Here is an 18,662-nt window from a genome sequence, read left to right as displayed (position 1 = left end):
ACCCTGACCTCTGACCTCTGACCTGGGGACATTCTCCGAGGCGACGTGAGCTGTGAGTTTCAGATAAGGTTTGAAATTACCTTTCATGACTCACACGTCATTCTGCACATACACTGCAAAGCCAATCATGGCCTTAGAGTCTGTGGGCGAGCCCGGGGTCAAAGGTCGCCCGCTTCATCATGTCCGAAAGAGGCCGTAACTCAGCCTCCTCATCCTCCTCCTCCTCCTCCTCATCCTCCTGGCCTCAGCGCCGGAGCAGCTTAGCATCTTTATCGAATGTTTAATTAGCGGCTGCAGCTCTTCACTGTGTCTGAGGCCAGATGAAGGACGGAGGCGGCTCCAGGTGATGAAGATGATGAAGATGATGGTGACGAGTCGTCCAGACTGATGAGGTCATCGAGAGGTCACCGACCCCCTCGTCCAACCACAGACACAGAGCTGCTGGTCACGACTAAACAAACAGAACCTCTCTCTCTCTGCTGATGGAGACATGAAGCTTCATCCAGATCTAATATCAGATCACATCACCGACGTGTTTCTGGATCCGATCGTTTGAGCCCGTGGCTGCAGCCGAGCATCTGAAGGCCAATTTATGCCTCTCCGTTTCTTCTATTACGGACAGATAAGACCGCCCTATCCGTCGTGAAACGTCCTCTCCGAGCGCCTCCGACAGCTTTTCGTACACGTCTGATTTTTCTAACTATCCGTCTTCATGTTGGAGACCCGACGGACCGCTCTTGGCTGTGATTGGTCCGCGAACGACATCATTTCCGTATGACGTCATTTCCGTATTTCCGGACCTCAAACTTCCTGTTTACTTCCTGTTTCCTTCCATGTAGCATCAAACCCAAACACAACTATGATTCTACGATTAATGTGACGTGTGTGTTAAGCCAGCGGAGTCGTCCGGCTGACGGTGGCTCGTTCGAGCACTGAGGGCATGTGTGCACGGTCACATACGGTTATAACGAGCTTTCAAAACGGCGCTAGCAGGCTAGGCTAGCTAGCGGGCTAGGCTAGCCACCATGCTAACTGCGGTGGTAACAGTGCAAGAACCCGCCGTCACGACTTTAATTCCACTTCTATCATGACACTGTTTCTATAATACCGTCAGGTTAGAAGCAAACACTGGATAGTAGTAGTTAGTGTCGGGAGTCCCTGCTGACTGTGTGTGGAAGCTGGGGGGAGCTAGCTCCGGTTAGCTTCTAGCTACATGTAGCCTCAAGCAGATTCAAGCTGTGGAATCAGCAACACAGTTCGGAAACAAGACCGGGGAACCGCTGCGCTAAGAAACGATTACATCAGCATCTTGACCCGCTGGGTGTCACTTTATTTAGTTCTGTTAGTTGCCATGGTTCAGTGTGTGGGAGGAGCTAACATGTCAACAGAGACACGTGGACTTCTTCTTCCCAAATGGGGTAGGCTTCTCTGAGCTCGTCTTCCGTTGCGCCACCTATGGGTTTGGCGGTGAATTTTTTCCGGACGTAGACTGACGGAGAAGTAAAAATCAAAAAGAGTCTTTGCCCCCTGCTGAGACCTCTCCGAGAAACGGACACGTAGTAGTATATAAGAGCCTTGAGTGTTTCACTGCTTCTCCCGGTGAGAAGCTGCCGCTGTGGTGAAGGTTATCTGTGTCCGCCACGCAGTCCTCAGCAGGGCGAGCGGTTCAGTGAATCAACTCGTTAATATACAGCCGGCCTGTGTAATGAGGACGACAGGGACCTGATAAGCCTGAAGCGTCTGAATGTGTGTGTGTGTGTTCAACTCAAGGCCGAACTCAGACTCACACAGTCGACTGAGACCAACACTTGACTCTGATAAACACACAAGCTGCCTCCAGGCAACTTCTCACTCCTCTCGATATGACAAACTTATTTGTGTTATCGTCCGTTACCACAAACAACTATGAGAATAGAACAGTGCGTTTGTGTTATGAGACTAGAAGCAAACATGCATCACACGCTTTGAAGCTGCAGTGGGTGTCATGAACATCTTTACCTCTTCCTGTCGTGGGAGGAGCTTCTGCATCTGCTCGGACGCACGCCAGCTGGACGCGGGACGACCTTCGACACTTTGATTTCACCTTCAGCCTTAAACACACAAGATGGCAGAGTTCCTATAACTGAGATATTCTGGCTCTATTCCTCCTTTTCCAAGTCAGTCAACAATCAAACTCATTTCAATAAAGGTTAAAAGAAAGTTTCCCTTGTGGAGAGTCGTCGTGCTCGTCTCTCAGCACGTACCCGGGGCATGGTGAGGACCAGGTGTCCGCTGGTCTGAGACCTCTGAGCCGTCGAGCTGTCGGGCTTCACTTCAGCCGGAAGAACCACCTGAAATATCTGCAGAGTACATTATTCACAGCTTTAATTAGTGAGATTCATGCTCTGATGTGTGTGTCCGATGGCTTTAATCATTAGCGGGTCTTTTTATAGGTTCGCTTTCCAGAAGGGACTCGGGAGAGAGACCAGAATAACTCCGACTGAGAACAGTGGCAATCAGTCACCGGAACGAAATCCAGTGAGCAGCAGAATGATCCATGTGGGGGGGGGGGGGGCAAGTTCATTTTTTTAATCTACTTTTCATTTGATACCAAGAGGAAGTTTAAGGGAAACCTCACCAACAAGGAGGAGTCTGATGTGGTGTTCTGTACACACCTCACGGATGAATTCCCTCCGCTGCTGTAAATGAGTTCATGTAAAGAAGGAGTTGATGTATCACTGTGTAAATCACCCCACCCCCCCCACCCGTCCAATCAGGCTGACCCCTGGCATAAAACAACCATCCATAAATACACTAACGGCTTGAAGCAGCGCCGTGACATTCAGGACTCTGGATTTATAACTGTATCCTGGAGGCTAAGAAAGGGACAAACAATGACACCTCGTGGATTGATGTGAGGCCAAGCAGCTGTTCAATCAGGCCTAAAGGTCGCCGTGGTCTGTGGCGAGATTAACATCCTCCACTCCCGATGTGGAGGGCTGGACGCCGGGAGGGAAACCCCCGTGGCTGCGATGGCGTGCACCACGGAGACTCCCTTCAGGATAAAGCACAGCCGCACTCCAGCAGATCTGGTGTGGAGCTGGAGATGAAACTGCTGACACGTGAGGAACCCGGCTCGGCCTCTGCTGACACCGAGTCCTCCACCTTCGGGCTTTTTCATCATGAACACCGACACTTTGGTAAACATCGGGAGTTTCCACAGAGAGTCTGACTCTCACCCGACAGCTGCAGGTGTGGGAAACACAAAGTCACCTCCTGAGCAGGCGTAATAAACTCTGTCCATAAACGTCTCAGCGTGTCCGAGGCAGAAACAGGTTTGATGACTCAGCAGCTTCTGACAGCGTTTCATCTGCTCTGACTCTGAGTCTTCATCCATCACACTGCTACCACCTCAGCATCCGGGCATCGAACCCCAGGAAGTCACAGCGAGCTGGAACCCGATGAACCACGAGCACACGGGAGCAGATCCTCTCATCGGGAGGAAGGAGAGAGGGAACCAGGAGGTGAGATGTTAAAGTGACCAAAGGGCCTCGCCGACAGGAGAAGGTTCAGGAGGTTCCTCTGGTGATCGTGAGGAGAGGAGAGGAGAGGAGGAGTGAAGGAGCACAGACGGGTGGTGGCACAGCAGTGATGTCATTCATTAAAGTGAATGAGTTGTAACGTGCTGTTGATGCAGTGAGTGAGAGTGAAGACGACCGAGGATCTTATGGATCAGCAGAAATCAATAAATCTCAATCAATTCATCTCCTCACATCAGCTTCGCCACTTTCCCGTCTCCAAAATGTTCGTACGCATAAGTTAACGTTTGCGCTCATTCTCCCGTCAGGTTTGTTTTTCTAGATCCCAACGTCTGCTTGAGAGTGAGATCTCGATCCTATCAGAGATCAAGCTTCTGTTTCCTGTTTAGCTCTACGTTCACTTCAGGAGCAGAAGGTGAGAGAACCTGATGTTCACATCTTATCTTGTTTCTGTCTCGAACCCTCATCACTTCTGGTGTGATGAGTGATAAATGAGCAGGAGGGTGTCTGCACGGTTCTGTGTTGTGTAAACAGGAAGTGGAGGCAGATGGTTCTTCCTTTGGGTGAGATGTTAGCGCCGGGCTGCGTGCCGGCTGCAGACGGGAGGAGAAGATCTCTGACTCGTCGGCTTCATCGACACCTCGCCGTGACAAGTCAGAGCCGGGTCGTACGAGCGACGCTGAATGTGACAGCGTGTGTTTCTGCAGGAAGTAGAAAGCAACACGACCCGGGAGGAACACAAAACAAAGACACTCATCGACAGCGTCTGCAAAATAGATCAAATATAACACCGACAGGTTCATGTTCGTGGAGGTCTGGGCTCAACGCGAGTTTAACATGAGTGAGAACTGAGCCTGCTTGTTCTCCTGAAGAAGTGAAGGTCTCTCTGAAACACGGGTCCATTCTCACCAGCAGCGATTTTATCTTTATTTATTTTATTGGTGTTTAATATTCTGAGACGCTCCATCAGAACTGAGTCAGCACAAACTGACGGGAAATAACTCGGTGATGGAAATTATGTCAAGAACGATTTAAGAAGTGTCTGAATCAGTGAGGAGGAAAACACAGAGAGATGTTCTGACACTAAAGGAGGAGGACGTACCTTTCCTTTGACGCTGACTCTGACGTACGTCGTCTGGACGTCCACGTCCACGAGGGACGTGTCCATGTGTCTGTGAAGGAGAGAGGCGGAGCTCCAGGTCAGGTGTGTAACACAGGTTCACCTGTATCTGTCTGTGAGGAGCCGTCTGATTGGACCTGGGCTCGAACTACACAAACTTCCTGTTTAAAAGCATCGGCTGAATCTCAGTGTCTCCGACCTCAGGACACGTCGTCCCTCAGGACACGTCGTCCGTCCAAGTTTGAGACTTTTCATTTGAATTTGTTCCCTTTCTTCATTCTGCAGGATCTACTTACAGTATGAATGAGAGGTTTTTTAAATAGTTAACTGATTATTTTTTATTCAAAGTAAAGATTAACAACAGACATTCTGAGAATCAGTCAGTGTTAGGATTGGATTCTCCTTCCTGGCTTGTGTGTTAATTGTTGCGTTACCATTGGGTTAGTTTAACACTTTACGATGTCACAGTGGGACGAACCACTTCACTGACTTATCAGGAACGAGCCAGAAACAGATTCCAACTTTAACAACTGAAAATTAAAAAAAACGTTAAGATGGAATCGGCAAATGAGTAAACTTGTTTAGAACGACAAACATTTTCAAACTGGATTTGATGCAGCTCCACGTTAGCTTTACACAATCTACATGATAATAATGTTTAATATTTCCTATGTTAATATTGTATATTTCATTATTTATTAGAAGTATAATTCTGTTTATTGTTATCTATTTTAGAATTATATGTACGGCAGCTAGTGACAAACTTTAACCTTTAAATTATTGAACAAAATAAGATCTTTTAATAAACCTGCAGATTATTTCATGTCTAAATACAGATGGAAAACGATAAAATGATGAAAATCGTGTGACAAACCAACAGGCCTCTGTGTGTAGAGCACCTGGTAAATGTCTATTAAAGGGATATTTCTATAAGGATCTGTGAGAGTTGGCTCTGGTTCCTACCTGTACACAGACAAGTCCAAGACCACAGTGTTGTTCTGCTCGTCTTCAGTCAGAGAGAAATCCAACCTGAGCAGGACCACAGAGCAGAAGAGGCAGGACGTTAGAGACAAATACATATTTCAATATCAAGAACTCCTCAGAGAGCAGCTGCTTCACTTTGCACTGATTCAAATCCCTCTGAAGCTCCTGATCATGTTCATCACGAGTATTAAAAATACACTTTTCCTTAAACACTTCATATTGAGACGTGTCTGTGTTCGTACTTTGGCTCGTTGACGTTCATGACTCGTCCATCAGCGGTGATCAGAGTCCTGGAGGCCTTGGGCTGCTTCTCCGTCCCCCTGCAGAGAAACACAGCACAGTGTGAGTGTGTGTGTGTCTGTGTGTGTGTGTGTGTGTGTGTTTGTGTGTGTCTGTGTGTGTGGCCTCAAAGACGACAGCAGCAGAGTTATGGGGTCTGTGGGTGAAGGAGAGAACCACCCCCCCCCCCCCTCCAGGAGCATCCATAAAGAAGGAGGCGACAGATGAGTGTACTTGTGTGTTACTGTCCGACAGACACACACAGTGTGTTACTGTCCGACAGACACACACAGTGTGAAGCCACAACACAAACAGGAAACTCCGACTTTGCAGCAGCTTCCAAATAAAAAACGACATCTTCAAACAAACATTTTAAACACAAGTTTGTTGAATTTGACCGAACCAAGTCAGTGGAGGTGGTGAACTCCTCCATGTTAACAGATGGGACAAGGACCAAACTGTAGATGTTTGTAAAGATGTTTCTGTCGTTTCAGTTCATCTCTCACTGATGTTTGTTCATGTTTCTGATCAGTTGGGTTTGAATCAGTTATTTGATGAAATGAAACCAGGGTCAGAGGTGATGATTGACAGCTGATGACAGTCCTGACTCAGGATTGGTGTGTGTGTGTGTTTGTGTTTGTGTGTGTGTGTCTGTGTGTGTGTGTGTGTGTGTGTATTTGTGACTTGGACCTTGACTCTACGATTTCCACTGCTCAGACTCTGACTCTATTATAAAGGCTTTTTTATGGATAGTGGGAGGAAGAGGATCCTGTTTTTACTCATAGTCTCTGATCCAGAAATGTCTGTGACAGGCTGATGTCAACAAATTGTTATCGTTGTGAAGTGGGTGGCCACAGGAAAAACACGCAATGTTCTGAACTACTCAGGTGTATTTGTGAAGTGAAGCCACTAGAGGTCTGCAGCTCCGAGGCCGAGGTTTCATTACCATCTGCTACACAACCAGCCGCACAACCAGCCGCACAACCAGCTACACAACCAGCCACACAACCAGCTACACAACCAGCTACACAACCAGCCGAACAACCAGCTACACAACCAGCTACACAACCAGCCGAACAACCAGCCGAACAACCAGCCAAACAACCAGCTACACAACCAGCTGCACAACCAGCTGCACAACCAGCCGAACAACCAGCCGAACAACCAGCTACACAACCAGCTGCACAACCAGCTGCACAACCAGCTACACAACCAGCCGAACAACCAGCCGAACAACCAGCCAAACAACCAGCTACACAACCAGCTGCACAACCAGCTACACAACCAGCTACACAACCAGCCGAACAACCAGCCGAACAACCAGCCGAACAACCAGCCGAACAACCAGCCGAACAACCAGCTACACAACCAGCCGAACAACCAGCTACACAACCAGCCGCACAACCAGCTACACAACCAGCTGCACAACCAGCCGCACAACCAGCTGCACAACCAGCCGCACAACCAGCTACACAACCAGCTGCACAACCAGCCGAACAACCAGCCGAACAACCAGCCGAACAACCAGCTACACAACCAGCCGAACAACCAGCTACACAACCAGCCGAACAACCAGCCGAACAACCAGCTACACAACCAGCCGAACAACCAGCTACACAACCAGCCGAACAACCAGCTACACAACCAGCCGAACAACCAGCTACACAACCAGCCGAACAACCAGCTACACAACCAGCTACACAACCAGCCGAACAACCAGCTGCACAACCAGCTACACAACCAGCCGAACAACCAGCTATACAACCAGCTACACAACCAGCCGAACAACCAGCTACACAACCAGCTATACAACCAGCCGAACAACCAGCCGCTCCACCAGCCGAACAACCAGCTATACAACCAGCTACACAACCAGCTACACAACCAGCTACACAACCAGCTGCACAACCAGCCGAACAACCAGCCGCTCCACCAGCCGAACAACCAGCTACACAACCAGCTACACAACCAGCTGCACAACCAGCCGCACAACCAGCTACACAACCAGCTGCACAACCAGCCGCACAACCAGCTACACAACCAGCTGCACAACCAGCCGCACAACCAGCTACACAACCAGCCGAACAACCAGCTACACAACCAGCCGAACAACCAACTGCACAACCAGCTACACAACCAGCTACACAACCAGCTGCACAACCAGCCGAACAACCAGCTACACAACCAGCTACACAACCAGCTGCACAACCAGCCGCACAACCAGCCACACAACCAGCTACACAACCAACTGCACAACCAGCTACACAACCAGCTACACAACCAGCCGAACAACCAGCTACACAACCAGCTACACAACCAGCTACACAACCAGCTACACAACCAGCCACCTGAAGCCGGGGCACGTGACACCAACACTCACACTTCACACTCGTCCCTCCACTCAACCCTCTGAGCAGCAGATGAATGAGTTTCCTGTGGAGGCGGCTGAGCTCTTAGCGCTCTGCTGGGGGTCAAGGGTCACGACCTCCGCAGCCGTTCATCAGCTCAGCCGAGGACGAGCGTGACGGGAGCGGCCTTCGATCTGCTGAACTCAAGGAGGCTGAGTTCATGGTGTTATCGGTGAGGTGGGGGGGGGGGGGGGGGGTGTAAGTGCTGGTGTTAACACTCCATCACCAGGGAGGTCACACATGTTACAGTCACTGATCTGCACGTTAACGTGGATTCATTCCGAACAAGACGTCTACACAATCACCACTGAACAGGAAGGAGGGATGGACTCTTGTCACGTTGTGCATTGGGGATGAGTGGGGGTGCAGTGGGGGGGGGGCGCGGTGGAGGCCAAGCATCCACTTGAAAAGATCAACTGCATCACTCTGCCTCTGCAGTGAAGCAGCAGCTTCTCCTCCCGTGTCACTTCCTGTTGACTCGTCAAGGTCAGCGTGTGGCTACTGGTGTGTGTGTGTGTGTGTGTGTGTGTGTGTGTGTGTGTGTGTGTGTGTGTGTGTGTGTGTGTGTGATGGGGCATCTATCAAACTGCTGAGTCATGGAGACATCAGTGGTGACAGGTCCACGGCTGGTTTCTGAGCGGAGGACGATGTGTTCAGACAGAGTTCAGTCAGCAGAGAGGGAGAGATCCTCATGTGTGCAGGAGGAAACACCGTCCGGCTCCATCAGGAGGTGGTGCACACACACACACACACACAGCCATGAGATATGACAAAGCAGATCATCTGATGGTTTTAAAAATGAAAGCAATGATTCACTGCAGCTCCGCCCCCTGTGACCAGTGATCACAAGTTGTTGTGCGACCATCAGAGGAGAATCCGAGCTCCTCTTCCCCAGCAGCGAACTGAAATCCTCTGGTTTACAGAGCGAGTGTTAGGTGGTGTCTCTGTGAGAATGGATCATGTGATCAGATGGAGCCAGTAGCTGCAGTGGTTGAGTTGCTGCCGCCCAATCAGGAGACAGGTTGTCGGACAGGAGGTGCAACTCTAACTGTTTCCTGAAAACTCTTTGACAAGGATGTGAGGTTTTTATTTGAGTTCTTATGGTTTTGTCGTTAATCTGCACTGCAACAAATAGCTCAGATTCAAATCCAAAGCTTGTCTCATTTAAGCAACACAACACATATTATCCAACGAACACAACTCTAAACACAGTCCCCCCCCCCCCCGTCCATCTCACCCGTGCATGTTGATTATCTGCATCCATTTATCCATGTCTCAGTTTCCCAGCAGCCTCGAGCTTCGGCGGCGTTCTGAAGTTCATCCCTGTGACGAGTCACGACCGGTCGGAGCTGCTGCTCATCGTGTGTGACTCCAGCTCTCAGAGGAGCAGAGCAGCCATTAAACACAGAGCTGTCTCCTGGCTGACCTTCTCACCCAATCCACCGCAGGAGCAGGAAATTCATCTTTACTGACAATCCAGTGACGGCACGACTGCAAGTCACCGCACCGGGAAGAACTGCAACACCATATCACCCGGGTTTCTGCCTGGACAGCACACAGGCCGGGGGCTTTAATAATATATATATATATATATGATATGGATTAGGATGCAGACTGTCACTGAGTCTGAATCCTGAATCTACTAAAATCAAGTTTATCCAGAGCATAACCATACTTCTTATTGATAGAAAGCGATTTAGTTGAGGGTGAGTCTGGTGAATTTAAAACGAAGGTTGAATTCCTTTTCCACACAGAGATTCAGAAAACATTCCTGTGCACAAACCAGATGTAGATAAACCAGATGTAGATAAACCAGATGTAGATAAACCAGATGTGAGCCAGAACAGAACCAGGAGGAAACGTCCAGCTGCAGGAGCTGATTCTCTGTAACAGTCTGGCTAGTTGGGTTGTATTTGTCAGGTCAAGACTGTTTCATAGTTATCTTGTAGTTCTCTGTTGTTTGTTTTAGTTTCATGTTTGCACTCTGTTTCTGTTTGTTTCCTGTTTTATTTTGTAGTCTGTTCCTTGTGTGTTGTTTCTGTCTTCACTTCCTGTCGGTGATTGTCTTCCTCTGCCCTCGTGTGTTACACCTGTGTTCAATTGCCCCTGCCTCCCCTGTGTATTTAAGCCTCTGTCTTCCCTTTGTCCTCTGTTGGATTGTCTGTGTTTCCTGCGGTGTTTGTTCGTCTTCCCTCCTGCCTTCCATGGTGCTTTCATGATCTCCTGATCTCCTGTATCCCCGCGTAAGCCTCGTGTTTTGTTTGTTACTGTTTAGTGTTAATGTTTTGTTTGTTTTGTTAATTACTTATTTAATTAAATTACCTTTTACTTTATAATTTCTGCATTTGGGTCCATCTCTCCATCCAAACCGTGACATTCTCACAGACACACATGCAGCGACATCTCCAGGAGAGTGAGAGAGTTTCCTGTGAGCCGGAGGTCGAGCAGCGATGAGAGCACGAACCCAGCGGGACACTCACACAGTGTTCGTCATATATCACTCAGCTGTTAATGTCTGCATGGCTGGAGGTGTTATGAAACCGCTGTGAGTCAGCAGAGCGAGCAGGGGTCAGAGGTCAGAGGTCACAGCAGGCCGAGGTGGAAGTCAAAGAGATCTGTCACATTTCTACTGCTGCAGATTGTTTGATCAAGACTTTACTGAGAAGCTGATTCTGATCTTATTAAAATGATTTTTTTTTTATTTATATTTGATCCTCTGTGGCTTCATGTCCTAAATGAATCCTATGAATTCAATCAGTGGTGAACTGTGGACTATTGTTTTACTGGGAGTCAGAAACCTGTGGCTGAGATGTGAAGCTGAGAATCCTGATGTGGCCTCAGAGACTGTTGCTGGAGGGACGTCTCCTACTGAGGGACATTCCTTCAGAAGGAATCTGTCTCTTTTGGTCCATGGAGACGTTGTCCTGTTTTACCTGGTGAGGACATTGCACCTCTGATAATCCTTCTGTCCTGCTGAGTGTGAGCAGCAGCAGGAAATGAGCCTTTTATCTGCAGTTGAAGATGAAAGCAGGTTCGTGTGTTGAACGGATCGCTGCTCTGACCGTCTGTCCAGTGACCAGAGGGCTGATGGTTTGATACTCCCACCCAGCGGGGGGGTGTGAACCCCCCCCAGTGAGCTGGGTGCTGGTATCACTGTCAGAGCGCCGGACCGACCCTGAGGTCTCGGAGCAGCTGGATGAGTGTAGGAGGAGGCATGTGTTCATCATTCTGCAGATGTATCACACGCCAGGTTTATGTGTCTGCTCTTTCATCACGGTCACAGTCACGGCCTGGCGACGCCCACACCGCGCAACACAATGAAAGATCCTCGACCTCAGAACAGTGACGACAAAGACAAACACAACAAGAGGAAGGAACTCTTCATCGTGAGGACGCAGTGAGTGAGTGTAGCTGCTGGCGTCTCCTCATCAGTTCACTCTCTCACAGCTGCCGGCTGAAAGCACTGACACAGAGAAGAAAGGTGTGTGTGTGTGTGTGTGTGTGTGTGTGTGTGTGTGTGTGACAGCGAGAGCGACTGCACAGCATGAACTGGATGTGCAACACACACACCCCATTAACACCCGGCACGAGGGTCACTGCGAGGGTGAGTGTTAATTAGAGACATAGCGTGAAACTTAATGAGATTTGATCAAATCCTTTGTGGACTGACTCTGAGCCTCGTCACCAACGTGCAGATCTGCTGAGGGGGCGTCGGCCATGATGACCAGCCATGAGTTCACATCACCTGTCGGACAAACTGTGGAGGTCGGACGCCACGGCCCAGGAGACGTCGGGCGTCCGGGCGGGTTCGGAAACGATCGACGGCCTTGGAGTGAAACGTTTGTTTGTTTGATATCAGGCAGTGCAGCACAACAAGTCTTTCTTTATTCTCTTTGTTCTTTAACCTTCCACAAGCGTCTCAGCCGACGGCGCTGCCAGAAGAGACGAAGCAGCGCACAGACACATGAAGAGTGATGTTGCTGGAGTCCCGTGAAGGAAGTGTCTCTGCAGATGATATGTGTCCTTGTCCTTGCAAATCACCTGTAACCGCTTCTTTCTGCTTCCTTTCTGCTTCCTCTCTACTTCCTCTCTACTTCCTTTCTGCTTCCTTTCTGCTTCCTTTCTGCTTCCTTTCTGCTTCCTCTCTACTTCCTCTCTGCTTCCTTTCTGCTTCCTTTCTGCTTCCTTTCTGCTTCCTTTCTGCTTCCTTTCTGCTTCCTCTCTGCTTCCTCTCTGCTTCCTCTCTGCTTCCTCTCTGCTTCCTCTCTGCTTCCTCTCTGTTTCCTTTCTGTTTCCTTTCTGCTTTCTTGATGCTTCCTTTCTGCTTCCTTTGAGCTTCCTTTGAGCTTCCTTTGTGCTTCCTTTCTGCTTCCTCTCTGCTTCCTTTCTACTTCCTCTCTGCTTCCTTTCTACTTCCACTCTGCTTCCTTTCTGCTTCCTTTCTGCTTCCTTTCTGCTTCCTCTCTGCTTTCTTTGTGCTTCCTTTGAGCTTCCTTTCTGCTTCCTTTCTGCTTCCTCTCTGCTTCCTCTCTGCTTCCTTTCTGCTTCCACTCTGCTTCCTCTCTGCTTCCTTTCTGCTTCCACTCTGCTTCCTTTCTGCTTCCTTTCTGCTTCCTCTCTGCTTCCTTTCTACTTCCTCTCTGCTTCCTTTCTGCTTCTGTTCTGCTTCCTTTCTGCTTGCTTTATGTTTCTTTCCTGCTTCCCTTCTGTTTCCTCTATGCTTCCTTTCTGCTTCCTTTCTGCTTCCTTTCTGCTTCCTTTCTGCTTCCTTTCTGCTTCCTTTCTGCTTCCTTTCTGCTTTTCTGCTTCCTTGCTGCTTCCTTTCTGCTTCCTTTCTGCTTCCTCTCTGCTTCCTTTCTACTTCCTCTCTGCTTCCTTTCTACTTCCTCTCTGCTTCCTCTCTGCTTCCTTTCTGCTTCCTCTCTGCTTCCTTTCTACTTCCTCTCTGCTTCCTTTCTACTTCCTTTCTGCTTCCTTTCTGCTTCCTCTCTGCTTCCTTTCTGCTTCCTCTCTGCTTCCTTTCTGCTTCCTCAGTGCTTCCTTTCTACTTCCACTCTACTTCCTTTCTGCTTCCTTTCTGCTTCCTTTCTGCTTCCTTTCTGCTTCCTTTCTGCTTCCTTTCTGCTTCCTTTCTGCTTCCTTTCTGCTTCCTTGCTGTTTCCTTCCTGTTTCCTTTCTGTTTCCTTTCTGCTTCCTCTTTGCTTCCTCTCTGCTTCCTTTCTGTTTCCTTTCTGCTTCCTCTTTGCTTCCTCTTTGCTTCCTCTCTACTTCCTCTCTGTTTTCTTTCGGCTTCCTCTCTGCTTCCTTTCTGTTTCCTCTCTGCTTCCTCTCTGCTTCCTTTCTGCTTCCTCTTTGCTTCCTCTCTGCCTCCTTTCTGTTTCCTTTCTGCTTACTCTCTGCTTACTCTCTGCTTCCTTTCTAAATTGAGTCACTGAGCTACATTACACTACGTGGCCAAAAGTATGTGGACAGATCTCACATTCTATATTCTTCTCACTTTGTGTCAGATGTTAATTTGTTCGTCTCTCAGTTTCTTCATCGACAAACCAAAACCAGCCCAGATTCGAAATAAGTTGTTCTGCTGATTATTTTCATTATTCCTCTTGTATTTAATTAGTAAATCATCATTCATTAACCTATATTTCTATATTAAAATAACTCGATTATCAAAATACATTTTCTGTTGATTGATTGATTGATTGATTGATTGATTGTCATTGTGGCTCCAAAGACAGAAGGTCGTATTTTTCACAGACTCTAAAGTTTGAGGTTTTTCATAATGAGATCAATTGGTTAAAGTATTTTCCTTTATCTTACAATAAACAGATAAAACTGTCCTGCTCAGAGTCGTCTTCTGCTCCGTCCTCAGTCAGGAGGACATTAGGACATCAGTCCACTGAAGCTTCCTCAGCGTCACGCTGCCTGTGCTGGATGATGACCTATGTTACACTGACCTCTAGTGGCCGAAATCATGAACTGCAGAGTCAAAAAACCTCAGACTTTTGACCTCTGACATTGTGACTGATGCACAATCACTGATGTTGAATCAGATCAACTTCATAAACACTTACTTCTCCTTCGCCCTCCTCTTCTTCTCCAGGTGGCGATGAGTCTCCAGACGAGACTCGGGGGTGAACGAACACGGCGTGTTCCAGAACTCCTTCTCCTCCTGCTCCTCCTGCTCCTGCTGCTCCTCCTCCGTCGCCAGCTGCTTTGTGTTCTCCTCCACCTCCTGGCTCTCCTCCTTCTCCTCCACCTCCTGGCTCCCCTTGTTCTCCTCCGGCCTTCGACTACAAAGACAAAGCAGACTCAGTGACTTCAGGTCGACACTCGGAACAGAGACATTCTGAAATAAAGCTTCAGATATTTGACTGTCTCCTCTCGTTGTTCATGTTCATTTCTTCTCAGAGGAAAATCCGATCAGGTCGGCAATTTAATTCAACTTTAAAAAAATCTCTGCTTCGTGACTTATTCAGGTTTTTTCAGACTCTTTAGAGAAATATGTTTTTACTTGAGATAACTATGTCGGCTCTCAGGTGACAACTAACAAAGAGCTTTTCACAAAATAATCTGAGACTAGTTTTACTTAAACAAAACCCTTTTCTTTCCATCATCTTCTTCTTTGTATTTTGTTTTGTATTTCATGAGGATTTATGGAACAGATAAATAATGGAGAAAATATCATGAGGAGATTAATTGAATATCAAAAATACATTTTATTTTACTTATCCAGTTAAATAAAGTTCAATTTGTATTATACAGTGACCTGTGGTATTATATTGGAACTGATACTTGATAGTAAGTATCAGTTCCAATATATAGTAAGTCCTGAAGTCAGAGTTTGATTCTTCTCGATGATTCAAACCCTGAATCCAACGTTTCTTCTGTGTTTTTCAAACCGGCTGCAGCGACTCCTCCTGCTGCTGAGGACAAAGACTTTGACAGGAAGTTGTCATGTTTGTTCTCACCTTGTGTTGGTGTCCAAGCAGCCGTCAGAACCTTCTCTCCTCTCCTTGTTTCCTTTCTCCTCTCCTGCAGCCTTCCTCTGCACCTCCTCCTTCTCCTCGGCTCTCCTCCTCAGGAATTCTTTCTCCTGCTCTAACACTCGTCTCTTCACCTCCTTCAGTCCCTGTGAGGATCGAATCCTCTCCGATCGGCTGATCTCCGTCCCGTCCAGAGACTGAGGACAGAGTCAGGCAGCGTCTCAAACCAGGACAGGCCCAACAGGCTTCTAACCACCTGCTGTTTCATTCATTTCATCACCAATTTGGTTTCTTATTATGTAGCTAGTGGGGGGGAGGGAGAGTTGGGGAGTGATCAGGCCCTGTGTCTGATGGGACTAACTTCCAGGCTGCTGATCTGACGCAGTGAAGTTACCTTGAGTTGTGGCAGAGAGGAAACCAGGAACTGTCTGTAGCCCTGGAACTCGGTGCAGGGGTTCCCGACCAGGAACAGCTCCCGGAGGTGGATGTTGTGTCTCAGAGACTCGGCGCTGCTCAAACAGCCGATGAAGTTCACCGTCAAGTCCAGCTTCTGGAGGCTCTCGCAGCCTGAACACAACAGAAGCCATGTGGACACGTTTACCAGTAAAAGTATAATTTAATCTACACAGAAAATGATGTAACCGAGGACCATAGACTGCAAATAAAGATGACTCCTGATTGGCACACGATCAGCCAATCAGGAGTTGGTCTCACCCGTCAACCACTATCTCTCTGCCCATTATTTAAATACAATTTTAAAAAACAGTGTAAAACTATAAATATATCTTATCATATCAGAAACACGAGAACAAACATCAGTGAGATAAGAACGACCTGAAATAACAGAAACATCTTTACAAACATTTATTTAACGTCCACTTTGATTTTTCACAGTTATCTTTATCCAAACACCTTATTCTCTGTTCCTCATACTAACCTTCAAGGTTTTCAATGACTTCAATGTTGTTCAAAGCCAAATTCAAATACTCCAGTTTCTTCAGGCGACTGAGATTCTCTACATGAACAAATAATAAATCAAAACAAAACATGTCAGAGTCTAACTGCTGATTCAGTAGAGATGAAATTTAAACACATTTAAATGTTGTAATGCAGCATATAGATGTCACCGTATCAGAGGGCGAGGTGTGTGGTGTCTCACCCATCCTGGAGACCAGGTTGTTCTGCAGGTAGAGGATCTTCAGGTCCCTGCACCACCGGTCCAGGTGCTCGATCCTCTCGATGTCCTGCTGGTGCAGAGACACCTCCTCCAGAGAGAAGATCTCACAGTCGTTGTGCTCCGCTCGCCGCCGCACCATCTCCTCTGTGACTGGACGACAAAACACTCACATGCATCAGCTACGGAATCCGGAAACAACCACAGGTGCAGAAACCACCACCGACATCAGGAGGGGAGAGGAGTCTGCTGTCACATGACCATCACTGCTCCAGATGTTAAACTTCATTAAAAACTCTCCTGGGTTGTCGGTGTCTTTCCTCCTCAGGGGCCTTCAGGCTCAATCAGATGATCCAGCGCTGGCTTATGAAACTTTAACAAACTGAACAAGATGAACTGTGGAACCGAATCATTTGTGTTTTAACAGAGATTCTCCTTTTAACTGCATCTCTTGTGTTGTCATTAATTGTGTTTATTTGAATTGTCATGCTCTGATCTGTCTAATCTGACAATCGGCTGTTCTATGTTTCTTGTTAATACTCGTTGGATCGCTGATGAACCTCTGTGCAGTAAAGATGGAGATACATGTGATGAGTCGGGCAGCGGGGGGGGGGGAGTTCTTGGTTCAGTTATCTGGGCTTTAACAGCATGAAGAGTTATATAACGTCACTGTTGGTGGCGCTGTCACTATCACTTCATACGGACTAATAGATCGGTTCAGATCAAAAACCAAAAGTGACCCGGCTCAGTTTTTATTTCCTATATCTTAACTTGTTTCTGATCATCACAATTCATTACTTCAAGTCTTCCTTTATTACTTTTTGAAGGAAATTCATTTTTGTATCACAAAATGGGTCAAAAATGACCCGTATTCACTTCCTGTTATCTCATGCATGAGTGTTTCTTTGCTAGATGTTTGCGATAAATGTATCATTTAATATTCGAAGTATTCATTAAATATCTTGTTTTTGATTAACACAAATCGTGTTTTTTCTTTCTGACTTTATAATCAAACGTAAATTGTGTATTTCTACATCGCTTTTTCACACATGGGTCAAAATGACCATGTTATTTTACATCCATTACTAGTGAGAAAGCGAAATATGTACAGTACTAACTAGCTGTTAGCTAACTAGCTTATTTTCTGGCTAGCTAACCATAGTTAGATCAACAAAATAAAACTCAAAATATAACAGTTTATACTTAATAGACTTGTTGATATGCTTTTGAAAATATGCTTTTGATTCTTCTTTATCCAGAGTGTTAGTCTGGCTGGTCGCAGTCATTCCAGACTTACTGACGGTCATAGAGATGCTGGATGAGGAAGAGGAGGAGGAAGAGGAGGAGACAATTCTTGTTCTGGATTCTGAGTCTGAGATCTCTGAGGCTGAGGAACTAGACTATGTTCCACATCTACAGGATCAAGCCGGAGTTGTGGGTGAGTCCTGGAATCCTGCTCTCCTGAATGAAGAAGGCTCCTTTGATGACATGAATGACTTTTCTTCCGTGACATCAAAGGAGTCTTCTCCTCAATGAAGAAGGATGAATAAACTATAACAGAATAAAGCAGAGAAACACTCTTTTTGACCCAATGAGAAGCGGTTTGCACAGCTTGTGTATCAAAGGGTTAACATATTCAGAGTAATAGTTTTTTTATGGCTTGAACATACTCGAAAATTCACCAAATTTCGCAAAATGTACATATTCTGTGGTACTTGCTTGTGGCAAAATGGCTCAACAGCGCCCCCTAAAACGCAGCAATTCAGTCTGGTTTGACCGATCATCACAAATCTGGTACACACGTGGATACATGGGGGAAAAAATGTCCTGCCAGCAATTTGATTATCGCAACAGGAAGTCGTGCATTTTACACTAGAGGTTCAAATGTAACCGACTGTACAAAATAATGTTTTCAATTCAAAACTCAGACTACAACAGTAAGTCTATGAGTCAGTTCTCTCCACACTGATTGGACATTCATTCAGTTTAGACGTCTGTTCTGCTTAGAAGGACAAACTCTGAATATAACCTTTACTGTATCAAGGTGCCCCCCGCCCCACCTGGCCCCCCTTAGCAGCGCCTTTGGTAAAAACACAACAACAATCGTTTATCTAAGTTACATTAAAAGTGATTCATCTGTTTTACGAAGAGTTTTCAACTTACTGTGAACCATCTTCTTCCGTTTGTTAGCCGTTA

At 47.0% G+C, this 18,662-nt stretch overlaps 1 protein-coding gene across 1 annotated transcript in view; it reads right to left on the bottom strand.

The window, feature by feature from the left end:
• dnaaf11 (dynein axonemal assembly factor 11) overlaps nucleotides 1-18,639 on the bottom strand; it is a 22,583-nt gene extending 3,944 nt beyond the window's left edge. Inside the window, exons 1-11 of the mRNA XM_061084979.1 lie at nucleotides 18,630-18,639; nucleotides 16,452-16,619; nucleotides 16,230-16,307; nucleotides 15,687-15,859; nucleotides 15,278-15,489; nucleotides 14,381-14,545; nucleotides 5,865-5,942; nucleotides 5,602-5,667; nucleotides 4,621-4,690; nucleotides 2,244-2,339; nucleotides 1,999-2,090 (exon numbers count right to left, since the gene is read on the bottom strand). Of these exons, the coding sequence (XP_060940962.1) occupies nucleotides 1,999-2,090; nucleotides 2,244-2,339; nucleotides 4,621-4,690; nucleotides 5,602-5,667; nucleotides 5,865-5,942; nucleotides 14,381-14,545; nucleotides 15,278-15,489; nucleotides 15,687-15,859; nucleotides 16,230-16,307; nucleotides 16,452-16,619; nucleotides 18,630-18,639 (1,208 nt within the window). The remainder of the gene's footprint in view (nucleotides 1-1,998; nucleotides 2,091-2,243; nucleotides 2,340-4,620; nucleotides 4,691-5,601; nucleotides 5,668-5,864; nucleotides 5,943-14,380; nucleotides 14,546-15,277; nucleotides 15,490-15,686; nucleotides 15,860-16,229; nucleotides 16,308-16,451; nucleotides 16,620-18,629) is intronic.
• Nucleotides 18,640-18,662: the final 23 nt, after the last annotated feature.

This window comes from Limanda limanda, chromosome 13, assembly GCF_963576545.1.
Source record: "Limanda limanda chromosome 13, fLimLim1.1, whole genome shotgun sequence".
Lineage (NCBI taxonomy): Eukaryota > Metazoa > Chordata > Actinopteri > Pleuronectiformes > Pleuronectidae > Limanda > Limanda limanda.
This window is presented reverse-complemented; position numbering and strand designations above follow the sequence as displayed.